We start from the raw sequence: 27,726 nt of genomic DNA on the forward strand, positions 1-27,726 counted from the left end.
CATGCATTTTTCTAATTTTTTTTGGTGTTATTCTGTCTCTCACTGTTCAAATAAACCTACCATTAAAATTATAGAATGCTAATGTCTTTGTCAGTGGGCAAACGTACAAAATCAACAGGATCAAAACAAAATATCCCTCACTGTAAGTGGTTACATAATTCCTGCAAATGTTTGACGGTAACTTTCACAGACAATTGCGATTCTAAAAGTAGAATACAGGAGATGGTTGCAAAAGATGGTATCCACCCAATTCACCTGGGTACCTGGATTTTATCTCAACACTACAAGGCAGCCTTAAGGAAGTGGCTGACCAAACCAACTAAAGCTAAGGTAACTACTGACATTAACAAGCATGCAAGCGTATTACCACACACTTGCATGAACAAATAGGTATTGTAAGTAGAAATCTTGCCTCCATACATTTGAGTCATACAAGTAGCTTAAGAAATATATACTCTACTAGCAATCCTGTATATGCTGACAATCCACATATACTGCAAAAAAAAAATTATTAAAGGAATACGTGGTCATCACAGTATAACACCAAGTCAATTAAACATCAGGGATATCAATTTGTCCAGTTAGAAAGCATAAGCGATTGTGAATGAAGTCACCTGATTTGGTGCAAATGAAAGTGAGAACATTGGATAGGCAACAGCAAGACAACTCCCAAAAAGGAATGGTTTTCCAGGTGGTGGCAACAGACCATTGCTGACTCCTTATTAGGGATGAAACGGTTACAGTTTCACGATAACCCACTGAAACAAACACTAGCAGGGCTACGAATAACGTTGAAATCTGAGCAAACAAAAAAAATAAAAAATCAACAGCAAATTCTGTTATACGCTCTACTAGGACGGTTCCGCTTACACGGTCCGGCAAAAATGATAAAAGAATACATAAAAATCAAGTAGTTACGCAGGAATACTGATTTCAAAAGTCAAGGGTTTCAATGAGTTTGTTCACTGAAAGAGAGATCCTTGAATCATTGGTCGTTATAAGATGGTAAGAAAAGTGTCCCACAGGGGCTGATATGCTAGATCCAGGCGTATTGGTCAGTGGAGCTCCAATTTCCTCTGTTGCTCTTACTTAGACATTTAATTTAATGTTAATTTTGGGGGTCATCCCTAAATTCAGAGAAACCGCCGATGTGCTCCTACTGCAATATCTGTAAGAAACATGGTTGGGGACACTAGTGTCTCTGATTGCCTATCTTTAAAATTTCATCTCTTGCTAAAATCCTGGAGACATTGGTATATAAACAGTTACATTCCTTTTCATCCAGAAATTGCATTTTGAAGATTTCAGTCTGGTTTTAGACCAGGGCACAGTACCATGGTCGTCAATGATGTTGTCAAAGCCTTAGATGGGAATTCAAGATGTGCTGCTCTGTTTTGTAGACCTGTTGAAGCCGTTTGATACAGTTGATCACACAATCTTATTGAAAAAACGGTCTTCATTGGGCCAGGCCAAGGAAACCTTAGTGACAGAACACAGGCTATTGTAGCAGATGAAATTAAATCTACATTTCTTGCAGTCCACAAATGAGTTCTTAAAGGTAAAAATGTGGGTCCTATATTGTTCATTCCCATATATTAATTAAATCAGTAACTTGGTAAGTAAACAAATAAAACTAAGTACAATGGGGAGAACAAGTATTTGATACACTGTCGATTTTGCAGGTTTTCCTACTTACATAGCATGTAGAGTTCTGTAATTTTTATCATAGGTACACTTCAACTGTGAGAGACGGAATCTAAATCAATCACATTGTATGATTTTTAAATAATTAACTTGCATTTTATTGCATGACCTAAGTATTTGATCACCTACCAACCAGTAAGAATTCCGGCTCTCACAATTTTTCTTTAAGAAGCCCTCCAGTTCTCCACTCATTTCCTGTATTAACTGCACCTGTTTGAACTCGTTACCTGTATAAAAGACACCTGTCCACACACTCAATCAAACAGACTCCAACCTCTCCACAATGGCCAAGACCAGAGAGCTGTGTAAGGACATCAGGGATAATACTGTTGGCGCAGTTATTAGAAAATGGAAGAAGATCAAGATGACGGTCAATCTCCCTTGATCTGGGGCTCCATGCAAGATCTCACCTCGTGGGGCATCAATGATCATGTGGAAGGTGAGGGATCAGCCCAGAACTACACGGCAGGACCTGGTCAATGACCTCAAGAGAGCATGGACCACAGTCTCAAAGAAAACCATTAGTAACACAATACGCTGTCATGGATTAAAATCCTGCCACGCACGCAAGGTCTCCCTGCTCAAGCCAGCGCATGTCCAGGCCCGTCGGAAGTTTGCCAATGACCATCTGGATGATCCAGAGGAGGAATGGGAGAAGGTCATGTGGTCTGATGAGACAAAAATAGAGCTTTTTGGTCTAAACTCCACTCGCCGTGTTTAGAGGAAGAAGAAGGATGAGTACAACCCCAAGAACACCATCCCAACCGTGAAGCATGGAGGTGGAAACATCGTTCCTTGGGGATGCTTTTCTGCAAAGGGGATAGGACGACTGCACCGTATTGAGGGGAGGATGGATGGGGCCATGTATCGTGAGATCTTGGACACCAACCTCCTTCCCTCAGTAGGAGCATTGAAGATGGGTCGTGGCTGGGTCTTCCAGCATGACAACGACCCGAAACACACAGCCAGGGCAACTAAGGAGTGGCTCCCTAAGAAGCATCTCAAGGTCCTGGAGTGGCATAACCAGTCTCCAGACCTGAACCCAATAGAAAATCTTTGGAGGGAGCTGAAAGTCTGCGTTGCCCAGCTACAGCCCCAAAACATCACTGCTCTAGAGGAGACCTGCATGGAGAAAAGGGCCAAAATACCAGCAACAGTGTGTGAAAACCTTTTGAAGACTTACAGAAAACGTTTGGCCTCTGTCATTGCCAACAAAGGGTATATAACAAAGTATTGAGATTAACTTTTTTTATTGACCAAAAACGTATTTTCCACCATAATTTACCAAAAAATTCATAAAAAATCCTACAATGTGATTTTCTGGATTTCTTTTTTTCTCATGTATGACCGTAACATACCCTGCACTCCATAATGATTGGACCTAGTGATAAATGGTGAGCAAAAAAGGCTATGAAAAATATTATTGGCAAACCTAGAAATTATTATTAAACAAATCTCAGGTGTCTTCACATTGACATATACACTGATCAGCCATAACATTATGACCACTGACAGGTGAAGTGAATAACACTGATAATCTCTTTATCATGGCACCTGTCAGTGGGTGGGATATATTAGGCTGGAAGTGAACATTCTGTCCTCAAAGTTGATGTGTTAGAAGCAGGAAAAATGGGCAAGCGTAAGGATTAGATGATTGGGTCAGAGCATCTCAAAAACAGCAGCTCTTCTGGGGTATTTCCAGTCTGCAGTTGTCAGTACCTATCAAAAGTAGTCCCATGGAAGGAAAAATGGTGAACCGGCGACAGGGTCATGGCCAGCCAAGGCTCACTGATGCTCGTGGCGAGCGAAGGCTGGCCCCTGCGGTCCGATCCAACAGACTAGCTACTGTAGCTCACATTGCTGAAAAGGTTATTGCTGGTACTGATTGAAAGGTGTCAGAATAATCATGTACCACCTACCTAAGCATTGTTGCAGACCATGTGCACTCTTTCATGGCAACGCTATTCCCTGAAAGCATTGGCCTCTTTCAGCAGTATAATGTGCCTTGCCGCAAAGCAAAAATGGTTCAGGAATGGTTTGAGGAACACAACAAGTTCAAGGTGAAGACTTGGCTTCTAAATTCCCCAGATCTCAATCCAATCGAGCATCTGTGGTATGTGCTGGACACATCGGCCCGATCCATCGAGGCCCCATCTTGCAACTTACAGGACTTAAAGGATCTGCTGCTAACGTCTGGGTGCCAGATACCATAGCACACCATCAGATTACTAGTGGAGTCCATGCCTTGACAGAGCAGTGCTTTTTTGGGAAAATCTTTAGTCATCTTTTTGGTCATCCGTGACTTTGTTTTACTGGGGTATTAATGAGGTGATACATGCCACACTCCCTTAGTCATCTTAGTCCTCAACATGATGGTCAGAGAACACACATTAAAAGAGCAAAAGGTTGTTGACATTGATTCATCAAGCAATAGCTATCAAAAAAATATCTATTCACTATTAAGGCAACATTTATGACATTTTAATTAACTGAAGATGCGATAAACTTGGGTGGAAGAAGACCCAATTGTTTATTTTGCCTCCATGCACAGTGATGAGGATCACAGTTGGATGATGATAGCAGAATCTTGCAGTCAGCATGTCCCCAAAACTACCAAGTTCACTTCATTTCAATTCCAACAAGCTATTTGAACATCTTGCCAGATGAAAGTCTCTACTCTCATCAAGACAAACATCAGCTAAATGTCATCAGGGTGATAGGATGTGGGTGCATTGGTCAGATTGTGGCTGAAAAACAGTAGGCCAGATCCGAACCCATGCTGCAGGAGTACATATTGCTTAGGAGACTGTAGCGTAGACAGCTGGAACATCCTAAACCACAGGACGTTGTAACTTTGCCCTCTGATAAAACAAAGGCTTTTAGAAGTTTCATGATTTCCTTTTCTGGGGGTGGATAAAACCTTTTGAACCCATCAGTAGCAGCTGAGAAAATATCAGTCTGGACAACTAACTAAAGATGGGTTGAAGCATAGCGGTGAAATTAGGTTATTTCTGTCCAGTGTTTTCAACTTATAACTTCCCTAGAGACCTTACACATCACCCTTGGCCTTCTCTTCCCAGGCTGAGCAGTATATGGCCCGCCAAAGGCTCCAGTAGATACCATTTCAGAGCACTTAAAGGAAGTTAGAACAACTAAGCTAACTCCCTTATTGCATTAAAGGGGAAATGCTAATTGCAAGCTCAATTTGGAGCCCTTGATGTTTAAATTTTTTCTGTACTTATCCGTTACATGCTCTGTGCCTGAGTTTTTATCTGAATCATGCTAACATGCTAATGTTAGTCTGCTAATGGACTTTGTCTCGGTGTCTCTTCCTTTCATCTGCCATGTTCCCACCTTGTATTTTACAGAAATTTTTATTATGCCAATAAAACTGTTATACACTATACCTTATGTAATGTAGCTTACTCTGTTGAGTTGAAAGTTAAGTTTTCAGGCAAATGTGTGTTGCAACATTTCTTTTGAGTAATAACCATAAAAAGGGATTTTTTTTTAGGCCTTTGCCTGCCGTAATAACAGTTGTTAACAGAAAAAAACCAAACATAAAAACATTATTGAAGTAAATTAAGTTCAATTATGAAAATGTTGGTTAAAAAGTAATCTGGCCCACAATGCTCTCTGGCATTTTCAATGTGGCCCCCCAGTGAAATATATTGCCCACCCCTGCTCAAATGGGTTTGGGGGTAATTATAGTTAGTGAAGAGTGGTTGACAAGCTCTGTTGCCTGTAACCTCACAAAATACCCGTAAACCTCTGTCTTTTTTATCTCATTCTTTTGTTTCCATTGTTTAATTATTATATATCCAAACTGAATATTCTGCAACATAACAACTTACATTCAGTTGAAGACGGACGTTTACATACACTTATGTTGCAGTCATTAAAACACATTTTTCAACCACTCCACAGATTTCATGTTAACAAACAATAGTTTTGTCAATTCAGTTCAGACATCTACTTTGCGCATGGTACAGTGGATATAAAAGGTCTACACACCCCTGTGAACATTTTTTGTGATGTAAAAGAATGAGACAACAATAAATCATGTCAGAACTTTTTTTGTTTTTCAATTGAATTGTTCACTTTATAGGTCACATTAAAGGTGGAAAAAGTTCTGACATGATTTATCTTTGTCTCATTCTTTTACATCACAAGAACCTGGCATTGTAGACAACAACAGGGGTGTGTAGACTTTTTAAATGCACTGTATGTGATAATAAATGGCTTCATATGATCACTATCCTTAAATAAAATATAGTTAAAATACAGTCATATTTTCAAAATCAATGCCAAAATGTTACAATTTCTGCCAATGTTTCAATTACTGCATGTCTCACCTTTGGTACTCAAATATACCATGGGCCTATTCAGAACAGGGTAAAACTGGTTTTGAATATTTTGCCTCACACTCATGTAATGCCACTCAGGGTGATCTTAAGTTAAATGTTTTAGTGTCATTTTAGACATTTCAACTTCATTGTAAATGTACAGTGGGGCAAAAAATTATTTAGTCAGCCACCAATTGTGCAAATTCTCCCACTTAATAAGATGAGAGAGGCTTGTAATTTTCATCATAGGTACACTTCAACTATGAGAGACAAGATTAGGGAAAAAAAATCCAGAAAATCACATTGTAGGATTTTTTTATGAATGTATTGGTAAATTATGGTGGAAAATAAGTTTTTGGTCAATAACAAAAGTTAATCTCAATACTTTGTTATATACCCTTTGTTGGCAATGACAGAGGTCGAACATTTTCTGTAAGTCTTCACAAGGTTTTCACACACTGTTGCTGGTATTTTGGCCCATTCCTCCATGCAGATCTCCACTAGAGCAGTGATGTTTTGGGGCTGTCGCTGGGCAACGCAGACTTTCAGCTCCCTCCAAAGATTTTCTATTGGGTTCAGGTCTGGAGACTGGCTAGGCCACTCCAGGACCTTGAGATGCTTCTTACAAAGCCACTCCTTCGTTGCCCGGGCAGTGTGTTTGGGATCATTGTCATGCTGAAAGACCCAGCCACGTTTCATCTTCAATTGACATGCTGATGGAAGGAGGTTTTCACTCAAAATCTCACGATACATGGCCCCATTCATTATTTCCTTTACACGGATCAGTCGTCCTGGTCCCTTTGCAGAAAAACAGCCCCAAAGCATGATGTTTCCACCCCCATGCTTCACAGTAGGTACGGTGTTCTTTGGATGCAACTCAACATTCTTTCTCCTCCAAACACGACGAGTTGAGTATTTACCAAAAAGTTCTATTTTGGTTTCATCTGACCATATGACATTCTCCCAATCCTCTTCTGGACCATCCAAATGCTCTCTAGCAAACCTCAGAGGGGCCTGGACATGTACCGGCTTAAGCAGGGGGACACGTATGGCACTGCAGGATTTGAGTCCCTGGCGGTGTAGTGTGTTACTGATGGTAGCCTTTGTTAATTTGGTCCCAGCTCTCTGCAGGTCATTCACTGTGTGGTTCTGGGATTTTTGCTCACCGTTCTTGTGATCATTTTGACCTCACATGGTGAGATCTTGCGTGGAGCCCTGGATCGAGGGAGATTATCAGTGTGTCTTCCATTTTCATATAATTGCTCCCACAGTTGATTTCTTCACACCAAGCTGCTTACCTATTGCAGATTCAGTCTTCCCAGCCTGGTGCAGGTCTACAATTTAGTTTCTGGTGTCCTTCGACAGCTCTTTGGTCTTGGCCATAGTGGAGTTTGGAGTGAGACTGTTTGAGGTTGTGGACAGGTGTCTTTTATACTGATAAGTTCAAACAGGTGCCATTAAAACAGGTAACGAGCGGAGGACAGAGGAGCCTCTTAAAGAAGTTGTTACAGGTCTGTGAGAGCCAGAAATCTTGCTTGTTTGTAGGTGACCAAATACTTATTTTACAGAGGAATTTACCAATAAATTCATTCAAATCCTACAATGTGATTTTCTGGATTTTCTTTTTCTCATTTTGTCTCTCATAGTTGAAGTGTACCTATGATGAAAATTACAGGCCTCTCTCATCTTTTTAAGTGGGAGAACTTGCACCATTGGTGGCTGACTAAATACATTTTTGCCACACTGTATATTAGCATTATTTCACAATGTACTGTATAAAATGTGTAGTTTTGGTAGGAAGACACCTTTATATTCCATTATTGGTTTTAACAAAAATTACTGGTAGATGTAAATCATTTCAGCAGTCATTGGAAAAGGTTCACGTATAGCAAACATTTGGCATTACCTTGGAGAACTGAGCATTTATCCATTTGGTGAAGGTCTTCTTCTGCACTGCATCATGCTCATCTGTGGAAGAGAGGGAAGGCAGAGAAGATAAATGGTGAGCATCTGACCTTGATGTGAATAACAAACACAACAAAACAGCATGTTAAATTACTTGATTGGAATCACAAACACAACAAAACAGCATGTTCCACAGGCTGTGATATCAGCAACTGAAAAAATGAAACTAAACTGTGCATCAATTTTAGGAGCCCCAACCGCTAGACTAAACTAAATGACATGCTGTTATTAAGTATACCTGTGCGTCTTTGAAAACCAGACTAAAAGTTCCACTCGAAGATGATTGCAGAACTGTGTGTTCCTGTGATTGGAACATTATGAGCTGGAGAAGAGATTGAAGCGGCCATGTAACTTACTTAGAGTAGGGGGGAAAACAACTGTCTGGAGAGGTTTCTTTGGACGGAGAAGCAAGGTGAGACTGTGTTCCGTCAGATATCTGAACTCCGAAAACACATGCACTCCCTCTCTTTCACACTCACACACTCTCACACCAGGTCATTAGAATCCCCCCAAGTGTCTAAGTAAATCAGAAGAAATATTTCCCATTGTCCCGTCCTTCATCCTCTGCAGCATGTTTCCCTATTAGAATCTTCTTGTGTAGGAGTTTATAAGTCATAGGTTAGCAGCATTAATGTGACTGTTTTTAAAAACTATTAAGTAGATATCCTTGATCAGATGTTTCCATCCAGGCCGAATAGCCCACAATGGCCTTTCAGAGGTCTCTCAGCTGTCAGTAAAAGACTGACTGAGCCAAGTCCCTCTGTGGATTTGTATGCCTGTGTGTTTGTTTGTTAAACAACCAGTGCAGTTCGGTCACTGTTGTAACTCAGCAGAAAAAAAACAAGAGCTGAAAGTTATGACCACCACCCGAGGGGTCAGCCCTTCGTTATTCAGGGTGTAAGACTATGACATAAAGCAGGGGTTTTCAGGCAGGAATGTGCCCCTGGGAGTTGACAAGAGCGGGGGGGGGGGGGGCTATTGGAGAAAAACCGGGTGGAGGGTGTGGGGAGGGAGGAGAAAGAGGGGGGAACGAATGATTGAAAGGTGAGGGACCACAAAGCACATCAAAGGAAGCTGAAACTAATGGCTATCCATTACACTGATACTAGCAGGCTGGTCTGGTCAGGTATGGCCTGGTCTGGTGTAGTTACTTTAGTCTGTTTTGGTCAAGTCTAGCATGGCGTGTTGAAACAGAGGTGACAACAGAAAAACAACACACAAAATCAAACGTGAAGCATGTGTAATGACAGGAAGCAGAGAGACCGAGTGAAACACCTGTAAAGACAATCAAGGAGGAGTGACAGGCTGAAGCACCTGTAACAACAGGGAGGAGGAATGAGAGGCAGACTGAAGCTCCTAGAAGGAGGAGAGAGAAGCATCTGGAATGACGAGAGAGAGGGGGAGAGGGGGAGAGGGGGGGGACATCTTTAACAACATGGGAGACAGACTGAAGCACCTGTAACGACAGGGAGGAGGAGAGACAGGCTGAAGCACCTGTAACGACAGGTAGGAGGAAAGACAGGCTGAAGCACCTTTAATGACAGGGAGGAGTAGTGTTACGATGAAGCATCTGTAACAACAGGGAGGAGGAGGGATAGGCTGAAGCACCTCTAACGACAGGGAGGAGGAGGGATAGGCTGAAGCACCTCTAACGACAGGGAGGAGGAGGGATAGGCTGAAGCACCTCTAACAACAGGGAGGAGGAGAGACAGGCTGACCTCTAACGACAGGGAGGAGAGACAGGCTGAAGCACCTCTAACAACAGGGAGGAGGAGAGACAGGCTGAAGCACCTTTAATGACAGGGAGGTGTAGTGTTAGGATGAAGCACCTCTAACGACAGAGAGGAGGAGAGACAGGCTGAAGCACCTCTAACGACAGGGAGGAGGAGAGACAGGCTGAAGCACCTCTAACGACAGGGAGGAGGAGAGACAGGCTGAAGCACCTCTAACGACAGGGAGGAGGAGAGACAGGCTGAAGCACCTCTAACGACAGGGAGGAGGAGAGACAGGCTGGAGCACCTCTAACGACAGGGAGGAGGAGAGACAGGCTGAAGCACCTCTAACGACAGGGAGGAGGAGAGACAGGCTGAAGCACCTCTAACGACAGGGAGGAGGAGAGACAGGCTGAAGCACCTCTAACGACAGGGAGGAGGAGAGACAGGCTGAAGCACCTCTAACGACAGGGAGGAGTAGTGTTAGGATGAAGCACCTCTAACGACAGGGAGGAGGAGAGACAGGCTGAAGCATTTGTAACAACAGGGAGGAGAGAGACAGACTGAAGCTCCTGGAAAAACAGGGAGGAGACAGACAGACTTAAGCTCCTGGAAAGAAAGGGGAGAAGACAGACCAAAAGACTTGTCTGCTTTACATAAGACAGTATGGAAGACCTCCAGTCCTGAGCCCCAGTCAGGCCTGTCAAGCCCCTGAGGAGTCGGTCTCTCTGGCAACAGGCTTACTCCAACTCCCTCCCACCTTCCTGAGCTACCTCTTTGTAATAGAATTCACCTGATTCTCTGTGCAAATATGAATGATTGTTGATTTTAATATAATATAATAAATGAATGAAAATGAAATTACATTTTCAAGGGGTTAAAGGGGTTGATACCTTTTCCGTAAGGGCAAACTAAGTATTAAGTTGGACATTTAAAAATGGAAATTACAACCTTTAGAAGCATTTTTGAATGCAAAGGATGATCAGGTTGACCTCTTAATTCATTGCTCTCTTTGTGTTTCATTCTTAAGTTATCCAGCTTTTATTTGTAGTATAACAGTGTCTTATTTTTTAGCTGGACTGACTTATAGGACTGGTTTATATCGGTCATCCTACAATTTTTTTGGTAATAATATGTACAGCAAGAAATACCTGCATACCTGTTAGAAAAACGGATGTAAGGGCGGAAGGTGGTGTGTATGAAGGAAATGCTCCCTTGGGCGCAAATATCAGACATTAACACACAGACACACACTCCCTCCAACACACACCCACTTGTATACCAGTGAACATACAGTAAATTAAACCAGGCAGGTTCGTGAGAAACCGCACGGTGGCCTCCTTTGAGGGGAAAGGCTCTCTTCTGAATTGCCTGCCTGCGGAACAGGAAGTTGTGACTATCATCACGAATGCCAGTCCCACAGGAGTGCTCTCACAGCTCACTGATCTGATAGTTAACAACCCATAGCGCCCGCCAAAGAGATCAAACACACAACAGTTTATCACTCAGAAGACTTACCATAACCCACAATAGTCAGAAAAAATACAAGTACTAACTGAGTGAAAAAATGCGGTCAAATGCACACAGCAAAAAAACTAATAGACAATTCCATTGCCACAGCACTGACGTGAACACTCGTTATTTGACGTCAATCTCGGCCATGTCTAGTAGGGATTCCGTATTTAACATCAAACATGTCAACAGGCTCAACGGCCGGTTAGTAAACCCTAGTGTATATAACAGTTTGTGTGGATTTTCGTCATTTTCATTCATTTATGTTTTTCCCTGGTCTTTTGTCAATAAGCTGTGAAGAGAAAACGCTTTCGAAACGGGATACACCAGAAGGCTTCCACCCTTCTAAAGTTTGGAAAACAGCACAGGTGTTGGGACAGATATTGGTTTGTTTCGTTTCAATCCTACACCTGCCCTGCACATACTAAAGGAGGGCTCGATGCCTGGCATGCCCACACAAACACAAAAACACACCCACACCACACGTTAACTATCCATCATCATAGCATTCTTTTCAATACATCTCTCAATGCATCCTCCCACATGCACACAAACAGACACAAACAGACACAAACAGACACAAACAGACACAAACAGACACAAACAGACACAAACAGACACAAACAGACACAAACAGACACAAACAGACACACTTGGCCCAATGTTAACAGCTCCACTGCCAGACCTGAGTTATATTTAAAATGTGTGGGTCGCATGGAATGTATAGCATTCCCATAATTTCCCTCATTCCGCCCCCTACAACTGGATACTTGCCTAAACTTGCCCAACCCGGAGCTGTTGATGATCCACAGCCAGGATCTGGGTATTTGTAGAAAAAACAAGTCCTTGTGTTTGGGAAGATTACCTCGTATCCCCACTTAGAATTCTTTAAAAACATCCCAGTGTGTGTTAACGTAATGATAGTGTTAGAATGGTGTAATTTACAGGTGATTAAGACTAGGGTTTTACTTGACCCCCCCCCCCCCAACACACACACAAAGAAATATTTTGATATCTCAGGCTGCTGAAAATGTTTTAAAACCACTGATGTAGCAAAGCAGGCAATCATGAATTTTGAGAAAATTCCTATCCATGAACAAGCAAAAATCTCTTCCAATGAAATGGGAGGACTTAGGGTTGTGAAGAAGCTCTTGTTTGGTTACAATGCTCAGCTAGGCAATTGAGCACAAAAGATCAGCCAAGAGAAACTATGCATCGTTACTCTATGCTGTTAATAATGCTGATTCGGCACATGTAAAAACATCCACACACTCAGGTCAACAATCGTCTCCCTCTTGTATTAAGATCTCTGCAATGTGTCTCAGTGAAATAGTTCAGAACAGCTGGGATATAATAGTTCAGAACACCTAAAGCCATGTCAAAGTGCAGTGGTTCTCAAACCTCTCCTGGGGGCCCACAGACAGTCCCATGTTTTGGATGAATTCCAGAGCCACCAGAGTTACCCTCTCAGCTAATTATCAAGTTCTTATCTGCTTTATTCCAGTGAGCAAATTCAGGGCTAAAACCAAATTGTAATATTTTTGATTGTCCCCAGGAGAGTTTTGAGAAACAAAGTGATGAATGGCAAATTATTAATAATGAACTAGCTGTTTATCATTTCACTGATATTGATCAAAATACTGAGCAGCCTTCACTGGAGGAATATTTTAGGAAGTAGTGAAGAAAATCTTCTGGTACAGGCTATTGCTAAAAGGATAACTGACAGCTACAAAAGACAAAGTAGCTCCCTTAAATCTCCCTGTCACAGGCAACCAGAGGCTCTATGCCCACACAATGCAGCTCGTTCTCACTGCCGCCTATGTACATTTGCTGGGTTTTGCGGCTAGTCTGAGGAACACCCTACCTCTGAGTTTGAGGCCACGACATGCCATCTCTCCCGTGTGAGGTTCCGCCATCTCCCACCCGAAAACGAGACGAAATGTAAACAAATGAATTAAGAATAACACTCGGTGAACAAAGCTTACATTCCTTGATACCCCTCTCTCTCAACTGTAGTTTCCTGACCCATGGGTGAAGAACAGAAGAATGCAGGGAGAGGGGAGGGGGGCAGAGAGGCAAGGAAACTACCAATGAGAGAGAGGGAGAGATAGACAGGGGAGAAAGGGCATGGCCCAGGTGGGCAGTGCACTGCGGGACACGCTGTGCTCTGCTGGATGAACACACAACCCTCTGTCTAAACACTGTCCCAGCATGCAACAGGGAAGGAGGCCTCCCACGATTAGCATGGCAGGAGAGGGTGATAAGATGGAGAATGTGATAGAGATAGAGCGCGGGAAGAGGCAGACAGCCATACACATGTAACCCTAGCCCAATAATACAAACACACACGCAGCTTAGACTCAACATCAGAAATAAGCAGAGCAGCTACGTTTGGAACAGAGCCAGAGAGTTGGCCAGTTACCTGTTCTCTGTTCCAGGCAACCTCAAGAAACCAGAAAATGTGGCAAAACATGAGACGACAAAAAGAGCCTCTCCAACCATCAAACCATTGCAGAACGTGAAATACCTCTATCAAAACTTGATAAGACCGCAACATTCGGATCTAGAAGAGCCGTAGACTTAAAAAGGAATCAATATACGAATCACACTATTCATTTTATTTTTTGTAATCCTGGTCTGCTATCTGTAGTTTACATCCAGATTAAACCCAGCACAACGCAGTGGCAACAGCAACACAACTAAACAGAGAAACCTCCACAGTTGACTGGGTGCATTTGACCATGCCACTGAATTTAACAGCAGTGCTGGTTTTATCCTGAAGGAATGTATGAACGAACACACACGCGCACACACACATGCTGGGATTTGCCCCAATCTGCCATTACAATATTCTCTCAGTGTTATTTTACAATAATCATCCTGTGCCCAAAATACTTCTAATTCTGAAAATGAACACATTGGTGTCGCACTGGTAGTAGTTATACATTATCGACAACAGGTAGTAGTTGCAGAATTTTCTATGGTACATAAGACCAGTCAGACAGATATTTTATGTTTGTAAGACCAGTCTATTTAATTTTGACCAGTGGAAAAACAAATACACCAGAGATACGACTGAACTGAGCGCACACAAAGACCCATCCTCAAACACATTGGCGTGCAATTACTGAAAATGGCACTGGGAATCAAGTAACTCAGAATTACTCCCATTTACTTTAAGCCTACCTCAAACTTGCTGGACAATTTAAATCCTAAAGTAATCATTCTGGGGAGATGGTCAGGGGGCTGCACACCACCGAGGAAGCCAGTAAAGAATGAAAGCATGAAAACTGTACCGTGGAGACCGGTAGAGGCAAGAGTGAAAGCACTTCAAGCCTTTTTGCTTTGTTTTCTAGTAGAAACAGGAAACTAAGGCTGAAATTCATCCTCTACTACTCACCCAGAACGAGTTCTCGCTCCTTCTGCTTCCTCCACTCTCTGTGTCTTCTCCAAGGCAGCCACTTACTTAAATTCATGATGGGAGAATGTAGTGAGAAAGAAAGGAAAATACAAACACGGAACCGGAAGGGAACTGGTGTGAAGATTTGCCTGCTGTGTGCTGAGCATTGTGGGTACTGTTTACTTGGTGTGGTGTGTGGGTGTGTGATGTCAATCACATCACAGTAGGGGTTCAAGGTGAGGAGGTTGGAGGTCAGGGGGACCTGCCTCTCAATCAAGACAAATGTGAGTTCTGGTCAAATGACAGCTATATATGAGAGAGTCTCTGTTTGTGTGGGTTCCTACGTGCGTCCATGTCGGAGGCAGTGTTACATCACAACTACAGAAAGGGAGGAAACAGCTGACCTACACACACACAGCTGGTGGTCAGCTCTCACTCTCACAGGACATGATAGCAGATTCGCATGACCCCTATTGACCTGTAACACAAACCAAGAGAAATAGTTAACCACCCCAAAAAAATAAAATCAAGCAGTCTATTGGTTTCTCTCTTCCTCAAAACACACTGTGTGAAAACCAGATGACAACACAGCACCCAGTCTTAGAGCGACTTCCACCACATGACTCACTCTGAAGTCACCACCAGACAGGGGAGAAAACAGGAGAGAAAGTCTATATTGCCACTACCAACCAGGAACTACTGGACAAATATCACTTCCTTCCAAAGAGAAAGAGAAAACAAGAAAAAGACAACAGAAAGGAAAAGCAGAGAGGAGGATTTTTGTGTTGGTATATTGTTATTTTCACTCTCCCACGAGGAGGAAATGGAAACGGGTTACAAGCCTGTGACTAACTTCCCCTTTGAGTTGGATTGAATTAACAGCACTTCCTATATGGGGATCAGAGCAGCTGGGCAGGGCTGGGCAGGGCTGGGCTGTACGGGGGGGGAGAATCCGGGGAGTATAGGGAATTACACTCCCCGAATGAGTCAAATCTTGTCTGTATACATGACCTACATTTACCCTCACTCTCCTGATTTCTGAAGTAGCACCACTCGGTTTTAATTTTTTGACAGATCAGAAGGGGGAAAATGAAGCTAGAATACACTAGTCATTAACGTACTGAAAGACAGAGAAAGCACAATTTGAACGTTGTTACAGTAAAACAATGTTAGCTAATTTAAGAAAATTTTACTTTTTAACATGAGTTATAAAGACTTAATGTAATTGAATTGAAAGAGACAGAGTGTGGAAACGGGAAAGAGAGAGAAAAATATAAAGAGAAAGGCTATGCAGAATCAGAGGGAATAGATGAGTCAGTAAGTGGACCTAGGACTCACAAAACTCAGACAGAAAAAAGAAAAAAAAACTACATAGAAATCTCCCAGAATGCCACAGGCCCACGCACTCGTGCTGTATGTGCTATATACGAAACTCCCTTCTAAACACACACTGTCCATCTAAATCCTCTCTCACACACATTCTCATTCATTCACTTGCTGTTTTGGGATGCACTTTTGCACAGTGCAGAGATAGACATCCAAACAGAGAAGCTGTCAGGAGGATTTAAGCCACCCCCCGAAACCCCGATTACTGCCCACAATGGCCTCCGTTAGATGGCAGACACAGAAACGGTTGCTAGGACATAGCATGAAAACTTCCTCTCACTCAGTTCCCATATCTCCGATCTTCCCACCATCCCAGACAACGGGTTGAGGTCTGAAGCTTTTTTGCTCAGCTGTGTTTCCAGTACATCTTTTTCTTTGTGACCCAGTAGTATGCTACTGATCTAGGTGGGGAAATTGAGAAGGTATCCCCACATAGAGTGAAGCCACAAATCTCTACCGTGTAACACTGGTTTCCTTAATAAACACTTTAAAATCTAACGCTCATCCACAAATACAATGTATGGTGCTGGATGTCCACGACATCTGTGTGCGTTCAGTTGTCATGGTAACAGCTAGCGGTCCTGGTCACTGCCACCTCAGAGCCACACAGCTACACATACCTTTCAGCACAGAAGTTACCTCCTTATTCCAATTTGTAAAACATAGCAGACATCAGAGTGGGAAAGTGAGACTGTTACAAACATCCCCGTGTGATTACCTTGGGTGAACAGTGTTTGGGCGGGGGGGTGTTATTGACTGGTTACAGGCATTATCTGGGGAATGCGGGTTCTGCAGTGAATATCCCGAGTCAGATACGACATGATGTAGTTGACCATTGTATCCCAAGTCGAATCACGCATGGTGTACACGGATCAAGGATTGTTGTGATAACGTGAAACACAGATTGAATCTGAAATTAAATTATATGAAAATATCCTGATGACATTCAGTATGTATGTATATATAACAACACATATCCTATAATTCACATTTATGATGCTATGCAGTTGGTTCAGGAAAGGTTATTTCAGCATTCATCTCTCTTTGCATGTCTGCCTCTCCTTGCCTGGTTTGAGGTATAAGCTAACTTTAGCAGTGTCTAAAGTTATCTGAAGTTTGCTATGGCTGTTTAAAGAAAACTAAAACATGGATTTTACAGTTTCTCTTGGCCTATGGACTGTTTTAAGGGCAATGAACTAACATCAAGTTTCTTACCAATCAAAACTTAAATAGGTTATAGAAAAGGTAGGTGCACAAAAAATGTGACTGTCAGACACAAAACCTAACAGTCAACAACATGTCTTTCTTGTGAATTTGGCAGCCCAAACGGTTTACATTACTCGATTGCAAGAAGGAAGCAAGGTGTAGCAGCAAGATGTTTTCAATAAAAAGCATTATTGGTCAACTCTAAAGAAATATGTATTTATATTGAAGCAAAGCTGAAAGCATTTAATGCAGATTTAGAGGCAACCTAACACTTCAGAAAGCTTAGCACACCTACACCTCCTGATCGTGCAGCACTGCTGCAGAAAAACATTCAAGTGAAAACACTAACATGGTCACTTTCAACTGTTGATAAACCTTTACCATCAAAGGTAAAAGCTGAAAAGAAAGAAAATAACATGTCTCTCGGATTGAGTAAAGTGGAATATATAGAAGGGAGCAGAAAAATGCCACAAGGCCTTTTTATGGGGCTGAGCAAATGTCCCTTCTGAGTTAGCGGAGGGTCAGAAGCTTGATGTGGCAACACCGCCCATTACACTAATGAGCAGGACAGGAGGAGGAGGGTGGTAAGGGGAGGTAGAACCTCTGTTTATGGGGAGGTAGCCAGGTGGCAGGCAAAGGGGGGTTGGGAGGGGGATTTTGGGGTGAGGGCAACAGTTGGTCACAACCATTTCCAACTGGAAAGGCACAACTGGGGTAATTCTGGAACACACATTAAAGTGATAATACACAAAAGAGTTGCAAGCAGTGCAGTTAAAGAGCACATTAATAATTTTCTTACCTAGGCAGTAGGCCTAGACTGTCAAAGAGGAGTTGAAATGTTTTGTTGCATGGGTGAAGCATTAAAACACACTCTAATGTAAACCAGAGAGTCACTAAACCACACACAGCCACACCCATGGGGGACGATTTGGTCTACTTTTCTTTCCCAAATTTCCACAACCACACAGAATTCCAAACCCAGCTTTTTCCCCCTTTCCCAGCTGGGCTTAGGCATGTGGCAAGCTGTGGAATCACCACAGAACTAAACACGCACACAACACGCACACAACACGCACACAACACGCACACAACACGCACACAACACGCACACACTTTAAAATCAAGGGAAATTTGTCATGATTATTCGGACAAAACAATGACTCAAAGCAGGATTCAAAGCCAACGAAAACATGCAAACACTAGCACATAGCACCAATACCCAAACATGCGCACATACACACAAGCAAAATAGTTTGACCAGGGTCAGCTCTCTTAAAAGTCTGTCTTGGCCTGTGTCTCTGTGCCCGTGTCTTTTGTCAGATGCCTTACAGAGAACAACAGTCAGCCCTGAAGTCAAGAAGAGAGGGAAATGGAGTGAAGGAGAGAGACGAGAACCACAGAGACCGGCTTAATTTCCCATGAGATTCACATTCCAATGTGTGCACAATGTTACCTCACTTTATTATTTTACACTTGCTTTGGCCATGTACACAAATATTTACCATGCCAATAAAGCCCCTTGAGAGCAAAACTCAGCTGAGAATAGTAAGAGTATAGTAACTCTCTCGTCACCTTAAATGACCAGGGGTGGAGTGACTCCAGGTCATTTAAGAAAGTCTGTTGGAGTTTGACACACACACACACACACACAATTGTATGTCTGTCTATGTATGGGTCTCCACGTGTCTTTGTTTTGCTCTTTAACCCAGGGTTTTTCCAATACAATATGCCGTGTCTAGCCAGTTGGCTGGGACTGTTTGCACTCAGTGGGTAATTCTGGGTAATTATTAATGGGGTCATTGATGAATAGAATAAATTAGCAGTGGTACAGTGTAAAAGGCATAAATAAACTCAGGTGCATATTTATTTTGTGCACAACATCTATTTAGTATCTTCTATTTACTGTGATTGGTAATCAGATTTTACGCAATATAAAAGGAGTAACCCTATCACCCAGCTATAAAGCGAACTCAATTTTCTGTTGGATTCACCTCCCTGTAAACATGAAGTTCTTATAGTATCACAAGGAGCAGGTTAGATATTAATCATTAACTAATGGATTTATGGCGATGACACAGACACAGAGTAAAACACTCTTTCCTGTCACATTCCACCAGTCCACATGATCTACAAGACTATCGAGCTGGAGGCGTGAACACACACAAAAACACAAATAGTAAAGGAGAACCTGAAAGTGCACATACACACCCAAACCAAACAGTAAAGAGAAAGACATTTCAGGAGGGAATGCGATAGAAAGATACCAGAGCACTCTGTAACTTTAACAAGCTTCTCCGGGACACCTGTCTCAGATGACTGACTGACTGACTAACTTACACGAACGCACGAACATCAGGTATTCGTCAGGATCTTGTAACTATGAGGCATAGAGGCGACGAGGAGGGTGTAAAGCTAATCGACTCAGTTAAAAACATTTATTCCCCTGGAGTCATATGACCTTTGAACTTTCCCAGTAGGATTTAAGTAGCATAAGATTGCATGGTAGATAAGGGATTAACACCTGTTGCATGTTTTCAATAACTTTGTAATACCTGTAATAACATCCTGATAATAACGAATTAAGCACTAACTAATCTAATTGCCATGCGTAGGGTGACATCTTTGGGGCGGTCTGTGAAACAAGTGTCTCAACAATGCGGTCACCGAACATCCTATGGCACTCACTGTTAGAGTAGGGGCATTTACCCCGTTAGCCTGGCAACATTCCAAACCTGCCCTTGATCATAATGGCCACCTAACCATCCCATCACCAAAACGAATAAAAGGTTGAAACTGTGTGCAATCAATAAGGTATTAAAGTCTCTCTGGATAACAGCACCAGCTAAATTACTGAAATGGAAATGTAATATTTTAATAAAAAGCCAATCCTAATAAATGTTTGTCTGGCTACATAAACTCATCCAACCGACATTCAATTCTTCTCACCAATAAGTTTTAATATGAACACCTAAAGAGGACACCCCGGACAGAACAATGACCAAACCATTCAGTCGGTCCCAGAAACAAGTGGGTTCTTTCTGATTGGTAATTTTGTCAGATATCGTTCTGAGACGTGGGCTGTTTCTGTTCATTGTTCTCTCTATCTTGGTCTTTCTTTTGGTCTCTATTTTTCTCATCTGATACGCTGTGTGCATATGCACCCTCTTTCCCCCTCTCACCTGGTCTTATGTGCTTATGTAACACTTGACACGCTAGAGAACATGAGACCTGTCTGGCCCCTTCATGGAATGAGGGTCTCTTCAGAAAGAGGCGGAGAGACACAGTGAATGAGAGACAGAAAGAAGTGGTGAGAATCTGGGAGACAGACAGAGCCGGAGTGACTCAGGGAGCATTTGCATTTGCACTCTCATGCCGGGCCCCATCCGCAGTATTCCCGGTGGAGTAGTTGGTTGTTTAGCCAAAGTGGATTGACTCTTTGACATGGATAGTGATCATACTTCCTCTGGACAGACACACACAGGCTGTTCACTACTATTACTAATGTTCACATCTTATTACTGGAGAGATGGAGAGACAGAGTGAGTTGAACTATTATTATCGTTCTCCGCATACAAGCATCGCTATAATGATGTCTACTTATGGCCTTTAATCCTACTGCAATTCTATTATGAGTGAGGGCCATATGTACCAGCACCTGAGCATGCAGTACAGCCCACATAAGTATAGCATGTCTGTGTGGCTTCTCATGGCAAATGTCTTTGGCTCAACCTATTAAGCCCCAGGGCTAATGCTGACGGTCCTTTCGATATGGGTCTGCCTGTGGGTGTGTGTGTTCCAGTCTGTGTCCCACCTACCTCCTTCAGCTGTGCAAACATCCATCACCTGTCCCTCATGTCGTCCACGTGACATCCAACCCCATAACATACAACCTCTGCTCTCCCTTTCTCCTAAATCACTACTGGGCTGTGTTTGTTTTTTGTTGCTGAAGTGGGTCACTCTCAAGTTGTCGTCATTTTTACAATATCCTAGCCAAATTCAGGGAAAACATCTGTGATTCTACAACACACACACACACACAGTCTGTTTGACTGAAAGGACATCTATCACATCCAGGTGATGTTCTACCACACGGTTACTTACCACAGCCCAGGTTCAGGGAAGTGTTCCCTGTTAATGTTTTATTCCTCCACTATTTGGCCTGTTAAGAACACATTCTTCAAGTTCAGCAACAACCTGTGAGCAATTAATGCCTTGATCAGGGACGGAACAACAATTCTGCTGCTATGCCTGATTAGGGACTTGATCAAGCAACCTTTCTGTGACTGATCAGATGCTGTAACTGCTAGTATTACACTAGAGAGGCTTGTATTGATGCCCAGGCCAGCTGCTTATAGCTGATAGGTCATCCGCAACCACCTATAGGTGATAAACAACACTAACCTGCAAATATAGAAATAGCCTTGTTCCCATGTAGTGGAACACACAATCTATTAAGATGAGGAAACCAACAGTAATTCCCGTTAATAAGCTGCACAGTGTATAAACTGCACCATTCATTTTATAGCTTTGTATAAAGAGACCACTGCACCTTATTTTTTCCTTTCCAAAAAGTCAAAAAGGAAGGTTTTGAGAGAGGAACAGAAGGGTTGAAATTAAGAGACCAGACCAGTGGTCTGTTAATTTTTTCCGGAGCCGTATAAACCGCATTTGCCCAGATAATTATGACTCATGCATACATTCTGGGGCGTTACTTCAGCAAAAGCCAAGGTATGGCAATGTGACTTGACGTCAAGGACTTACTAGGCTATTGAAAACTGTTTCAACAGACATAGCTCTCTGTCACATTCACAATGGCTAATGCATGTAATGCGCAACTTAGAGAGAGCCATGAAAACGCCTTTCATCGTATCTATTTTGGCTCATATTTCAGCATCACGGCCAGAGAGCGGAGGTCTAATTACCATTAGTCATTTGTTTAAACACAGAAAATACAGAATTGCATTGAATTACATGCTTATGTCTAGCAGGTAATCAAGGGGTGTTCAAAAGAGCAAAAAAGTGACATTTGGCACAAAATAGGCCAATATTTTGTAGTTTAAAAGTACTAAGGCCCGACCACGCAGGCTGATACCAGTCTTCCAACATGTTTAAATTAATTTGTTACCAGTAGAAACACCTACAACCACGGACATCATTTGTACAGGCTGTTGGGCACTAATATAAAGCAGCTGGGCAAAATGCTTCCATAAACAATTACACACTGTTGAAAATCAGGGAGGAAAGAACAAGTTCACTCACTGACACTCATTTTCACTGACGGGTTTGTTATTAATCAGCGTCCTATTAAATTCTTATAGATAAGTAGGCCTGAACGAGTGCATTTTGTTCATACAGTGGAATGTAATTATATATGCATAAAATGACCATACAGCGCAAAACTTTCAATTTCAATATTGTGCTCCCTGAAATCCAAGTTGCCTTTCAAAAAAGGTATATATGGGGCATCCCACCCGCGGTCACACTGTTCACAGGTCCAAAAGCATACATTTCATCTCTTGATCAATGCTTGTTAACTGCAACTAGCAACCACTTTGTCTTCCCGCTGAGAATTATGTTGATATGTTTAGCTATGAAGTATGTAATGGTCACAAACACATACATGCAAACACCCCAAACGTGCAAAATTAATAGGCTTACGTACATTATATCATCATAGTGTGTGTACATGTGAGAAAAAGATGAGCATGAGAAAATGAGCCCATCAATATTTGCAAGCAATTTGAAGGCAATACAAGTTAATTAAATGCATTTTTGAAAACCTTGTAACGCCAATTGCTTCATATCTGCTAAATGAGTTTCTGAGACCTCTACGACGTCAAGCAATCATCTGTGAAAAGGTTTGCTGGTGGAAAAGGTTTTAAAAAGGTAAACTCATGTATTAACTGCACCCATGTATTAACAGCTGTGGTTGAAAATGTTTGCAAAATCTGTGTATAAGCCACGGTTTACAAAGGGAAAATAGAGTATAACAGGTTGAAGGAAATCACTTGATTGTAAACCTTTATCTATAGATATTTAGGCTTACGTATGACACAACATTCAAGCAATCAAAATTAACTACATACTTGTTTTGTTGCTAACAGCATAACGACAGACTTGAATAGGCTTTATAATGGATAGGTGAGAAACACTCAAATCAGTTCTCTAATTGTACATTGAGGGGGATATACTGGATAGAAGTAGCCTACTAAACAAAGCCAACAAATATTGCCTCAGATAGCTGTTGAAGGCTGGAAAAACAATGTTGAGCTTCAATTTGCCAATGATGTTTGGCTGGAGAGAGAAGGGAAGAGCATTGCCCTGAACAATATGGACAGGAGTCAAGCAAGTGTGTCTGTCTGGGGAATTGAGATGAGGAGAGCAAATCTAAACCAATCGTGGCAGAAGGCTCAACCTCGCTCATTTCAGAACTTTTCTATTGAGAACTTTTCTATGCTATTCAAATTGTTTGTGCTGAAAAACGAGTGATAATGGCTTTTTTTGCCCCACTTAAAACTAATAATTTTTACAAAAGTATTCGGAATCAAATCGATTTAAAGTCATATAGGCTTCTCGAAAAAAACATTTGGTTGCGTTTTGGGTATTTGGTGATATGAGAATACGAAAGTAAATTTTTGTTTTTTAATTTCTCAATAACACTCATTTACTGTTTCTATTGCCAAATGCTTTTGTGAAACATTGTTTACTATTGGGAAGAAAATACATTTTGAATTACAAGCCAGAACTTGCATTTTTGTTATAAATACATAATGAAACTTGTTATTATTGCTATGAAATCGGAATTTTGACAATGTGCTTGAATTAAATAGACATATTTTGGAAGAGTGAAGGATGGCGTGTGGAAAAACTTTAACAACAGCAGAAATATTAACACTAGAAAGACACTTAGTCTTTCTAGTGTTAAGAGAGACGCCATAGCTATGTAGTAAATTCTCCCTCCGAGCCATAAAAGAAAACATTACTTTTAGGGTTGCTATGCAACCGGAATCCCTGTAAGAAAGCATTGTGGTCTGGAGACAAGCGTTGTAAATTACAAAGTCCAATGGAATGGTGGAATTCCTGGCCCAGGAATCTGCTGGTGGTTCAGAAAGCTGGGCTTATTGCCTGCTCCGAGGGATGGAACTTAAACCACTGGAAGACGAGACCAGGGAAACTGATAACTTCAGCTGCCCTGTGGGCTATGGTAATGGGCAAACACTATCATATCCTCTGAAATGGGGCAAAGTGATTCACTGAGGCACAGTGGCTGTCAACCGATACTCAAATGATTTCAGCAGCACAGCAAACCTGAACAGTCACAATCCGGACATTAAGACACTATAGGACAGAACAACAAGTCGAAAGGCTCCCAAACAAACTAACCAACGTTGGTCATGAGAATGATGAGTTCAAAAGGATAGGGAGTGGAAGGTGTGGCATGTAACCCATCCCTGAATTCAGGCCTTTTTCTTTTTCTTTCTGTTCTCTGGGCCTTTGTTGCTCTCATCCTTCCCTCCCCACCATCTACAAATATTTCACTCCCTGTCTGTTATATAGGCTCTTTGTTACACCAACCAATGGAACTCAAGTTGTCTACCTTAAACTGGATTTCCGGCCTCGTTAAATGTTATTTTGGACTGCTTTGTGAACGTACCTTGCAAAACAGACATACACCCCATATTATTGACTCACAAACACACAAGCAGTGCTCATAGCCATTTGGTCATTATGTGACCTCTTGCAGAATGCGCAGCAGATAAGTAAACCTCTTCTTAGTTGTCACAAAACATCACTCTTACCAGAAAAGCAATACTTTATACCAATTAGAAAGCCAATCATAATACATACCAGATCTCCATTTGATGATGTCATTGAATTCGTTGTTCGCCGCTCCCTCGGCAGTGTCGCCGGGAGACGCAACGGTAGCCATTTTGTCCACCAGGACCTCGTTTTTTTGACTCCCACAAAAGTGAATCCGCTTTTTGTGAAGTCCCACTTCTTATGCAATGGCCTTTTGTTGTCACCTAAAAAGAAAAGCACGCATCCACAGTTATTATTGTTATGTACAGTTGAAGTAATTTAACTTTTTTTTCTTGGATGGTGTTGACACCTACTGTAATGCCTGAATAAACATGGAGTTGTGTAATAACATAAAATGAAATATGAATCTGTTTTGCTTATTTAAATTTAAGAACTATGACCACAACATACTTACCTAACGATCATGATAAGACAGCTAGAACAGGGGTATGAAGGGTAAAACAAAGCTTTTTAGGCAGCGTTTGAATTGAGATAAAATAAGTGCAAGAATTGACAAATCACATATAAGAGTATGTTCATCAAAATGTATGTGTTAATAAGGTGTCCCGTTAAATCAGTTACCTGGACATCCCAGGTGTCTCTTTTGCCTAAAAAAGGAACCTGAACGCTGTTTGCCAAAAATTTGAATTACTGGGCCCAATTCAGTGGCTTAATTCCCACAACACAGAAAAAACTAACAGCTGTGTGTGTGCAAGCCAAGGTTGATGATCTGACCAGCAAACAAAGTGATCTCACCTCTTTACACTAAAGGCAGGACACACCATCCATTATTCTCCAAAAAGCGCTATCAACTTGGGCCTTTTAAAATGCCCCCCTCACTGTTTACCTTAAGAGATTTGACCTAAGTGCTATAATTTGTCATGTACCTGCAACATGAGATACTTCGTTGATTTTACTGAGCAAATCAGAGAAGGATGTTTGTAAATGTATCATAAGTGGTGGTTTGTAAACTTCTTTAAATCTGTCACTCGTTCCAGGACAGATGTGAAAATTATGCAGTAAGACTACATCGTGTATCTTATAAAGTTCAGTTTATAAACCTTCTTGGATAATTTAACATGAGAGGAATGAATCCTAAATAACAACACGTTTGCAACACGTTTACAAGCCGTCATGCCTTTGGCAAGGATCTAAGCATCCAAAAATAGCAACTGTAAGGATGAAAAACGGCAAAAACCGCTTGACCCACACCTTCTCAATTTCAGTTCACTCCCAAAAATCTAAGTTGTTTTGACAACCGAAGGCAAAACATCAGCGACAGACCCAAATGAAAAGTTAGGAGTTTAAGTTTAGCAAAGGGTGTTCCCGAAAACTTTACCGAATAGTAAACATATCAAGAAAGGATTTAACTAGATCATAGTTTTATGCCACGTTATGAATCTCTTACTAATACGAAGTTTGCTTTGAATTTGCCAGGACTATACTTGTGTCATTCTAATGCCATCAGATAGGCACGACGTTTAAAGTCGTTATATTGCAGAGACTTTCGAGTTGGACATGGCGCTGTAAGATCTGTAGAAACAAGAAATTCGATTCAAGTGGTTCAAGAATTTTTTTAACAATTCATCGTGATAGTTCGATCATAAAATCCTCACAAAATCTCAGTCGATTCTTTAGTGTGTTTGTGTTAAAGTGCATATTTCGGATGTAGCCGTATGATCATTTTGAGTGTTCGCAAAACAAATCGCACTCACCTTCGTTGCTGTCAGTTAGGGGCGCGAGTGTGGAAAATCCAAGTAATTTGGCACAGAAAATCAATTAAAAGTTCGCTAATTAGGGAGAAAATAGACAAGCGGTTCTATTTGAAACGCTGAAATACAACACGAGGACCTTAAGGCATTTTCAAAGGCGGAGGCACTAGAAACTATGCTAAAAAAGCACAGTCCTCTCCAGCGCATCCAAACACTTCACATTTGCAATGTTCCAAGCTTCTTCTGTGGAAGAGCCTGCTTTTTTTGGAGTCTGCGCTACGGGCCGTTGACTGCCCGATGTTTAAGGTGTTCTTTAAGTTTTAGTTTAAAAAAAAATATTATTACTTCCACGGGAGAAACCCGCACAGCTAACAAGGGAGTCTATCCCAAACTTTGTTCCTGTAGCTACCTTTCGCTGCCTAGCCGCAAACTTCTGACGCGCGGATGGAAACATGGCGCGGTCAGGGTCACGTGACCGTCTGCACCAGGCGTACAAGTAGTCCAGTCGATTGAAAAGAAAACTGTTGAAGGGGATGTCAAGCTGGCAGCAACACAATCGAAATAGCGTTAACCTTTCCTTAAATACCAATTGTTTCTTTGCAATGTATGTATTTTTATTTATTTATTTTGGCCTATTACTGGATTCATTTAATTAGTCCACACAATTCACATAGACTGTAATGTACAAGTTTAAAAGCCTAATAAAACTTGGACGACTATTATATTAACCTTTCCAATTAAAGTCACAGTAGCATTGTGCTTGTCATTGGCGGTCAACGTCATGTGATACATTGTATACAACTGAAGATGACTGAGCTTTGACCTGAGCTGTTACAACATTGCCAGAGCCACAATAACACAATTTACCCTATCCATTAGACCAAAACCCTATACGTTATAACTACTGTCATTCCTTGATCTTGATTTAATCAGACCCATAAATATGAAAAGTAGTCTCTGCCTGGTCGCGGGTGGCCTTAGTG

At 41.7% G+C, this 27,726-nt stretch overlaps 1 protein-coding gene across 1 annotated transcript in view; it reads right to left on the reverse strand.

Moving 5' to 3' along the window:
- The window catches only part of utrn (utrophin), a 223,198-nt gene extending 196,006 nt beyond the window's left edge, over positions 1-27,192 (reverse strand). Inside the window, 3 exon segments of the mRNA XM_029114547.2 lie at positions 7,957-8,018; positions 25,080-25,255; positions 26,747-27,192. Of these exon segments, the coding sequence (XP_028970380.2) occupies positions 7,957-8,018; positions 25,080-25,161 (144 nt within the window). The 5' untranslated portion in view covers positions 25,162-25,255; positions 26,747-27,192.
- Between the last annotated feature and the right edge of the window lie 534 nt (positions 27,193-27,726).

This window comes from Esox lucius, chromosome 18, assembly GCF_011004845.1.
Source record: "Esox lucius isolate fEsoLuc1 chromosome 18, fEsoLuc1.pri, whole genome shotgun sequence".
In the NCBI taxonomy this organism is placed as follows: Eukaryota; Metazoa; Chordata; class Actinopteri; order Esociformes; family Esocidae; genus Esox; species Esox lucius.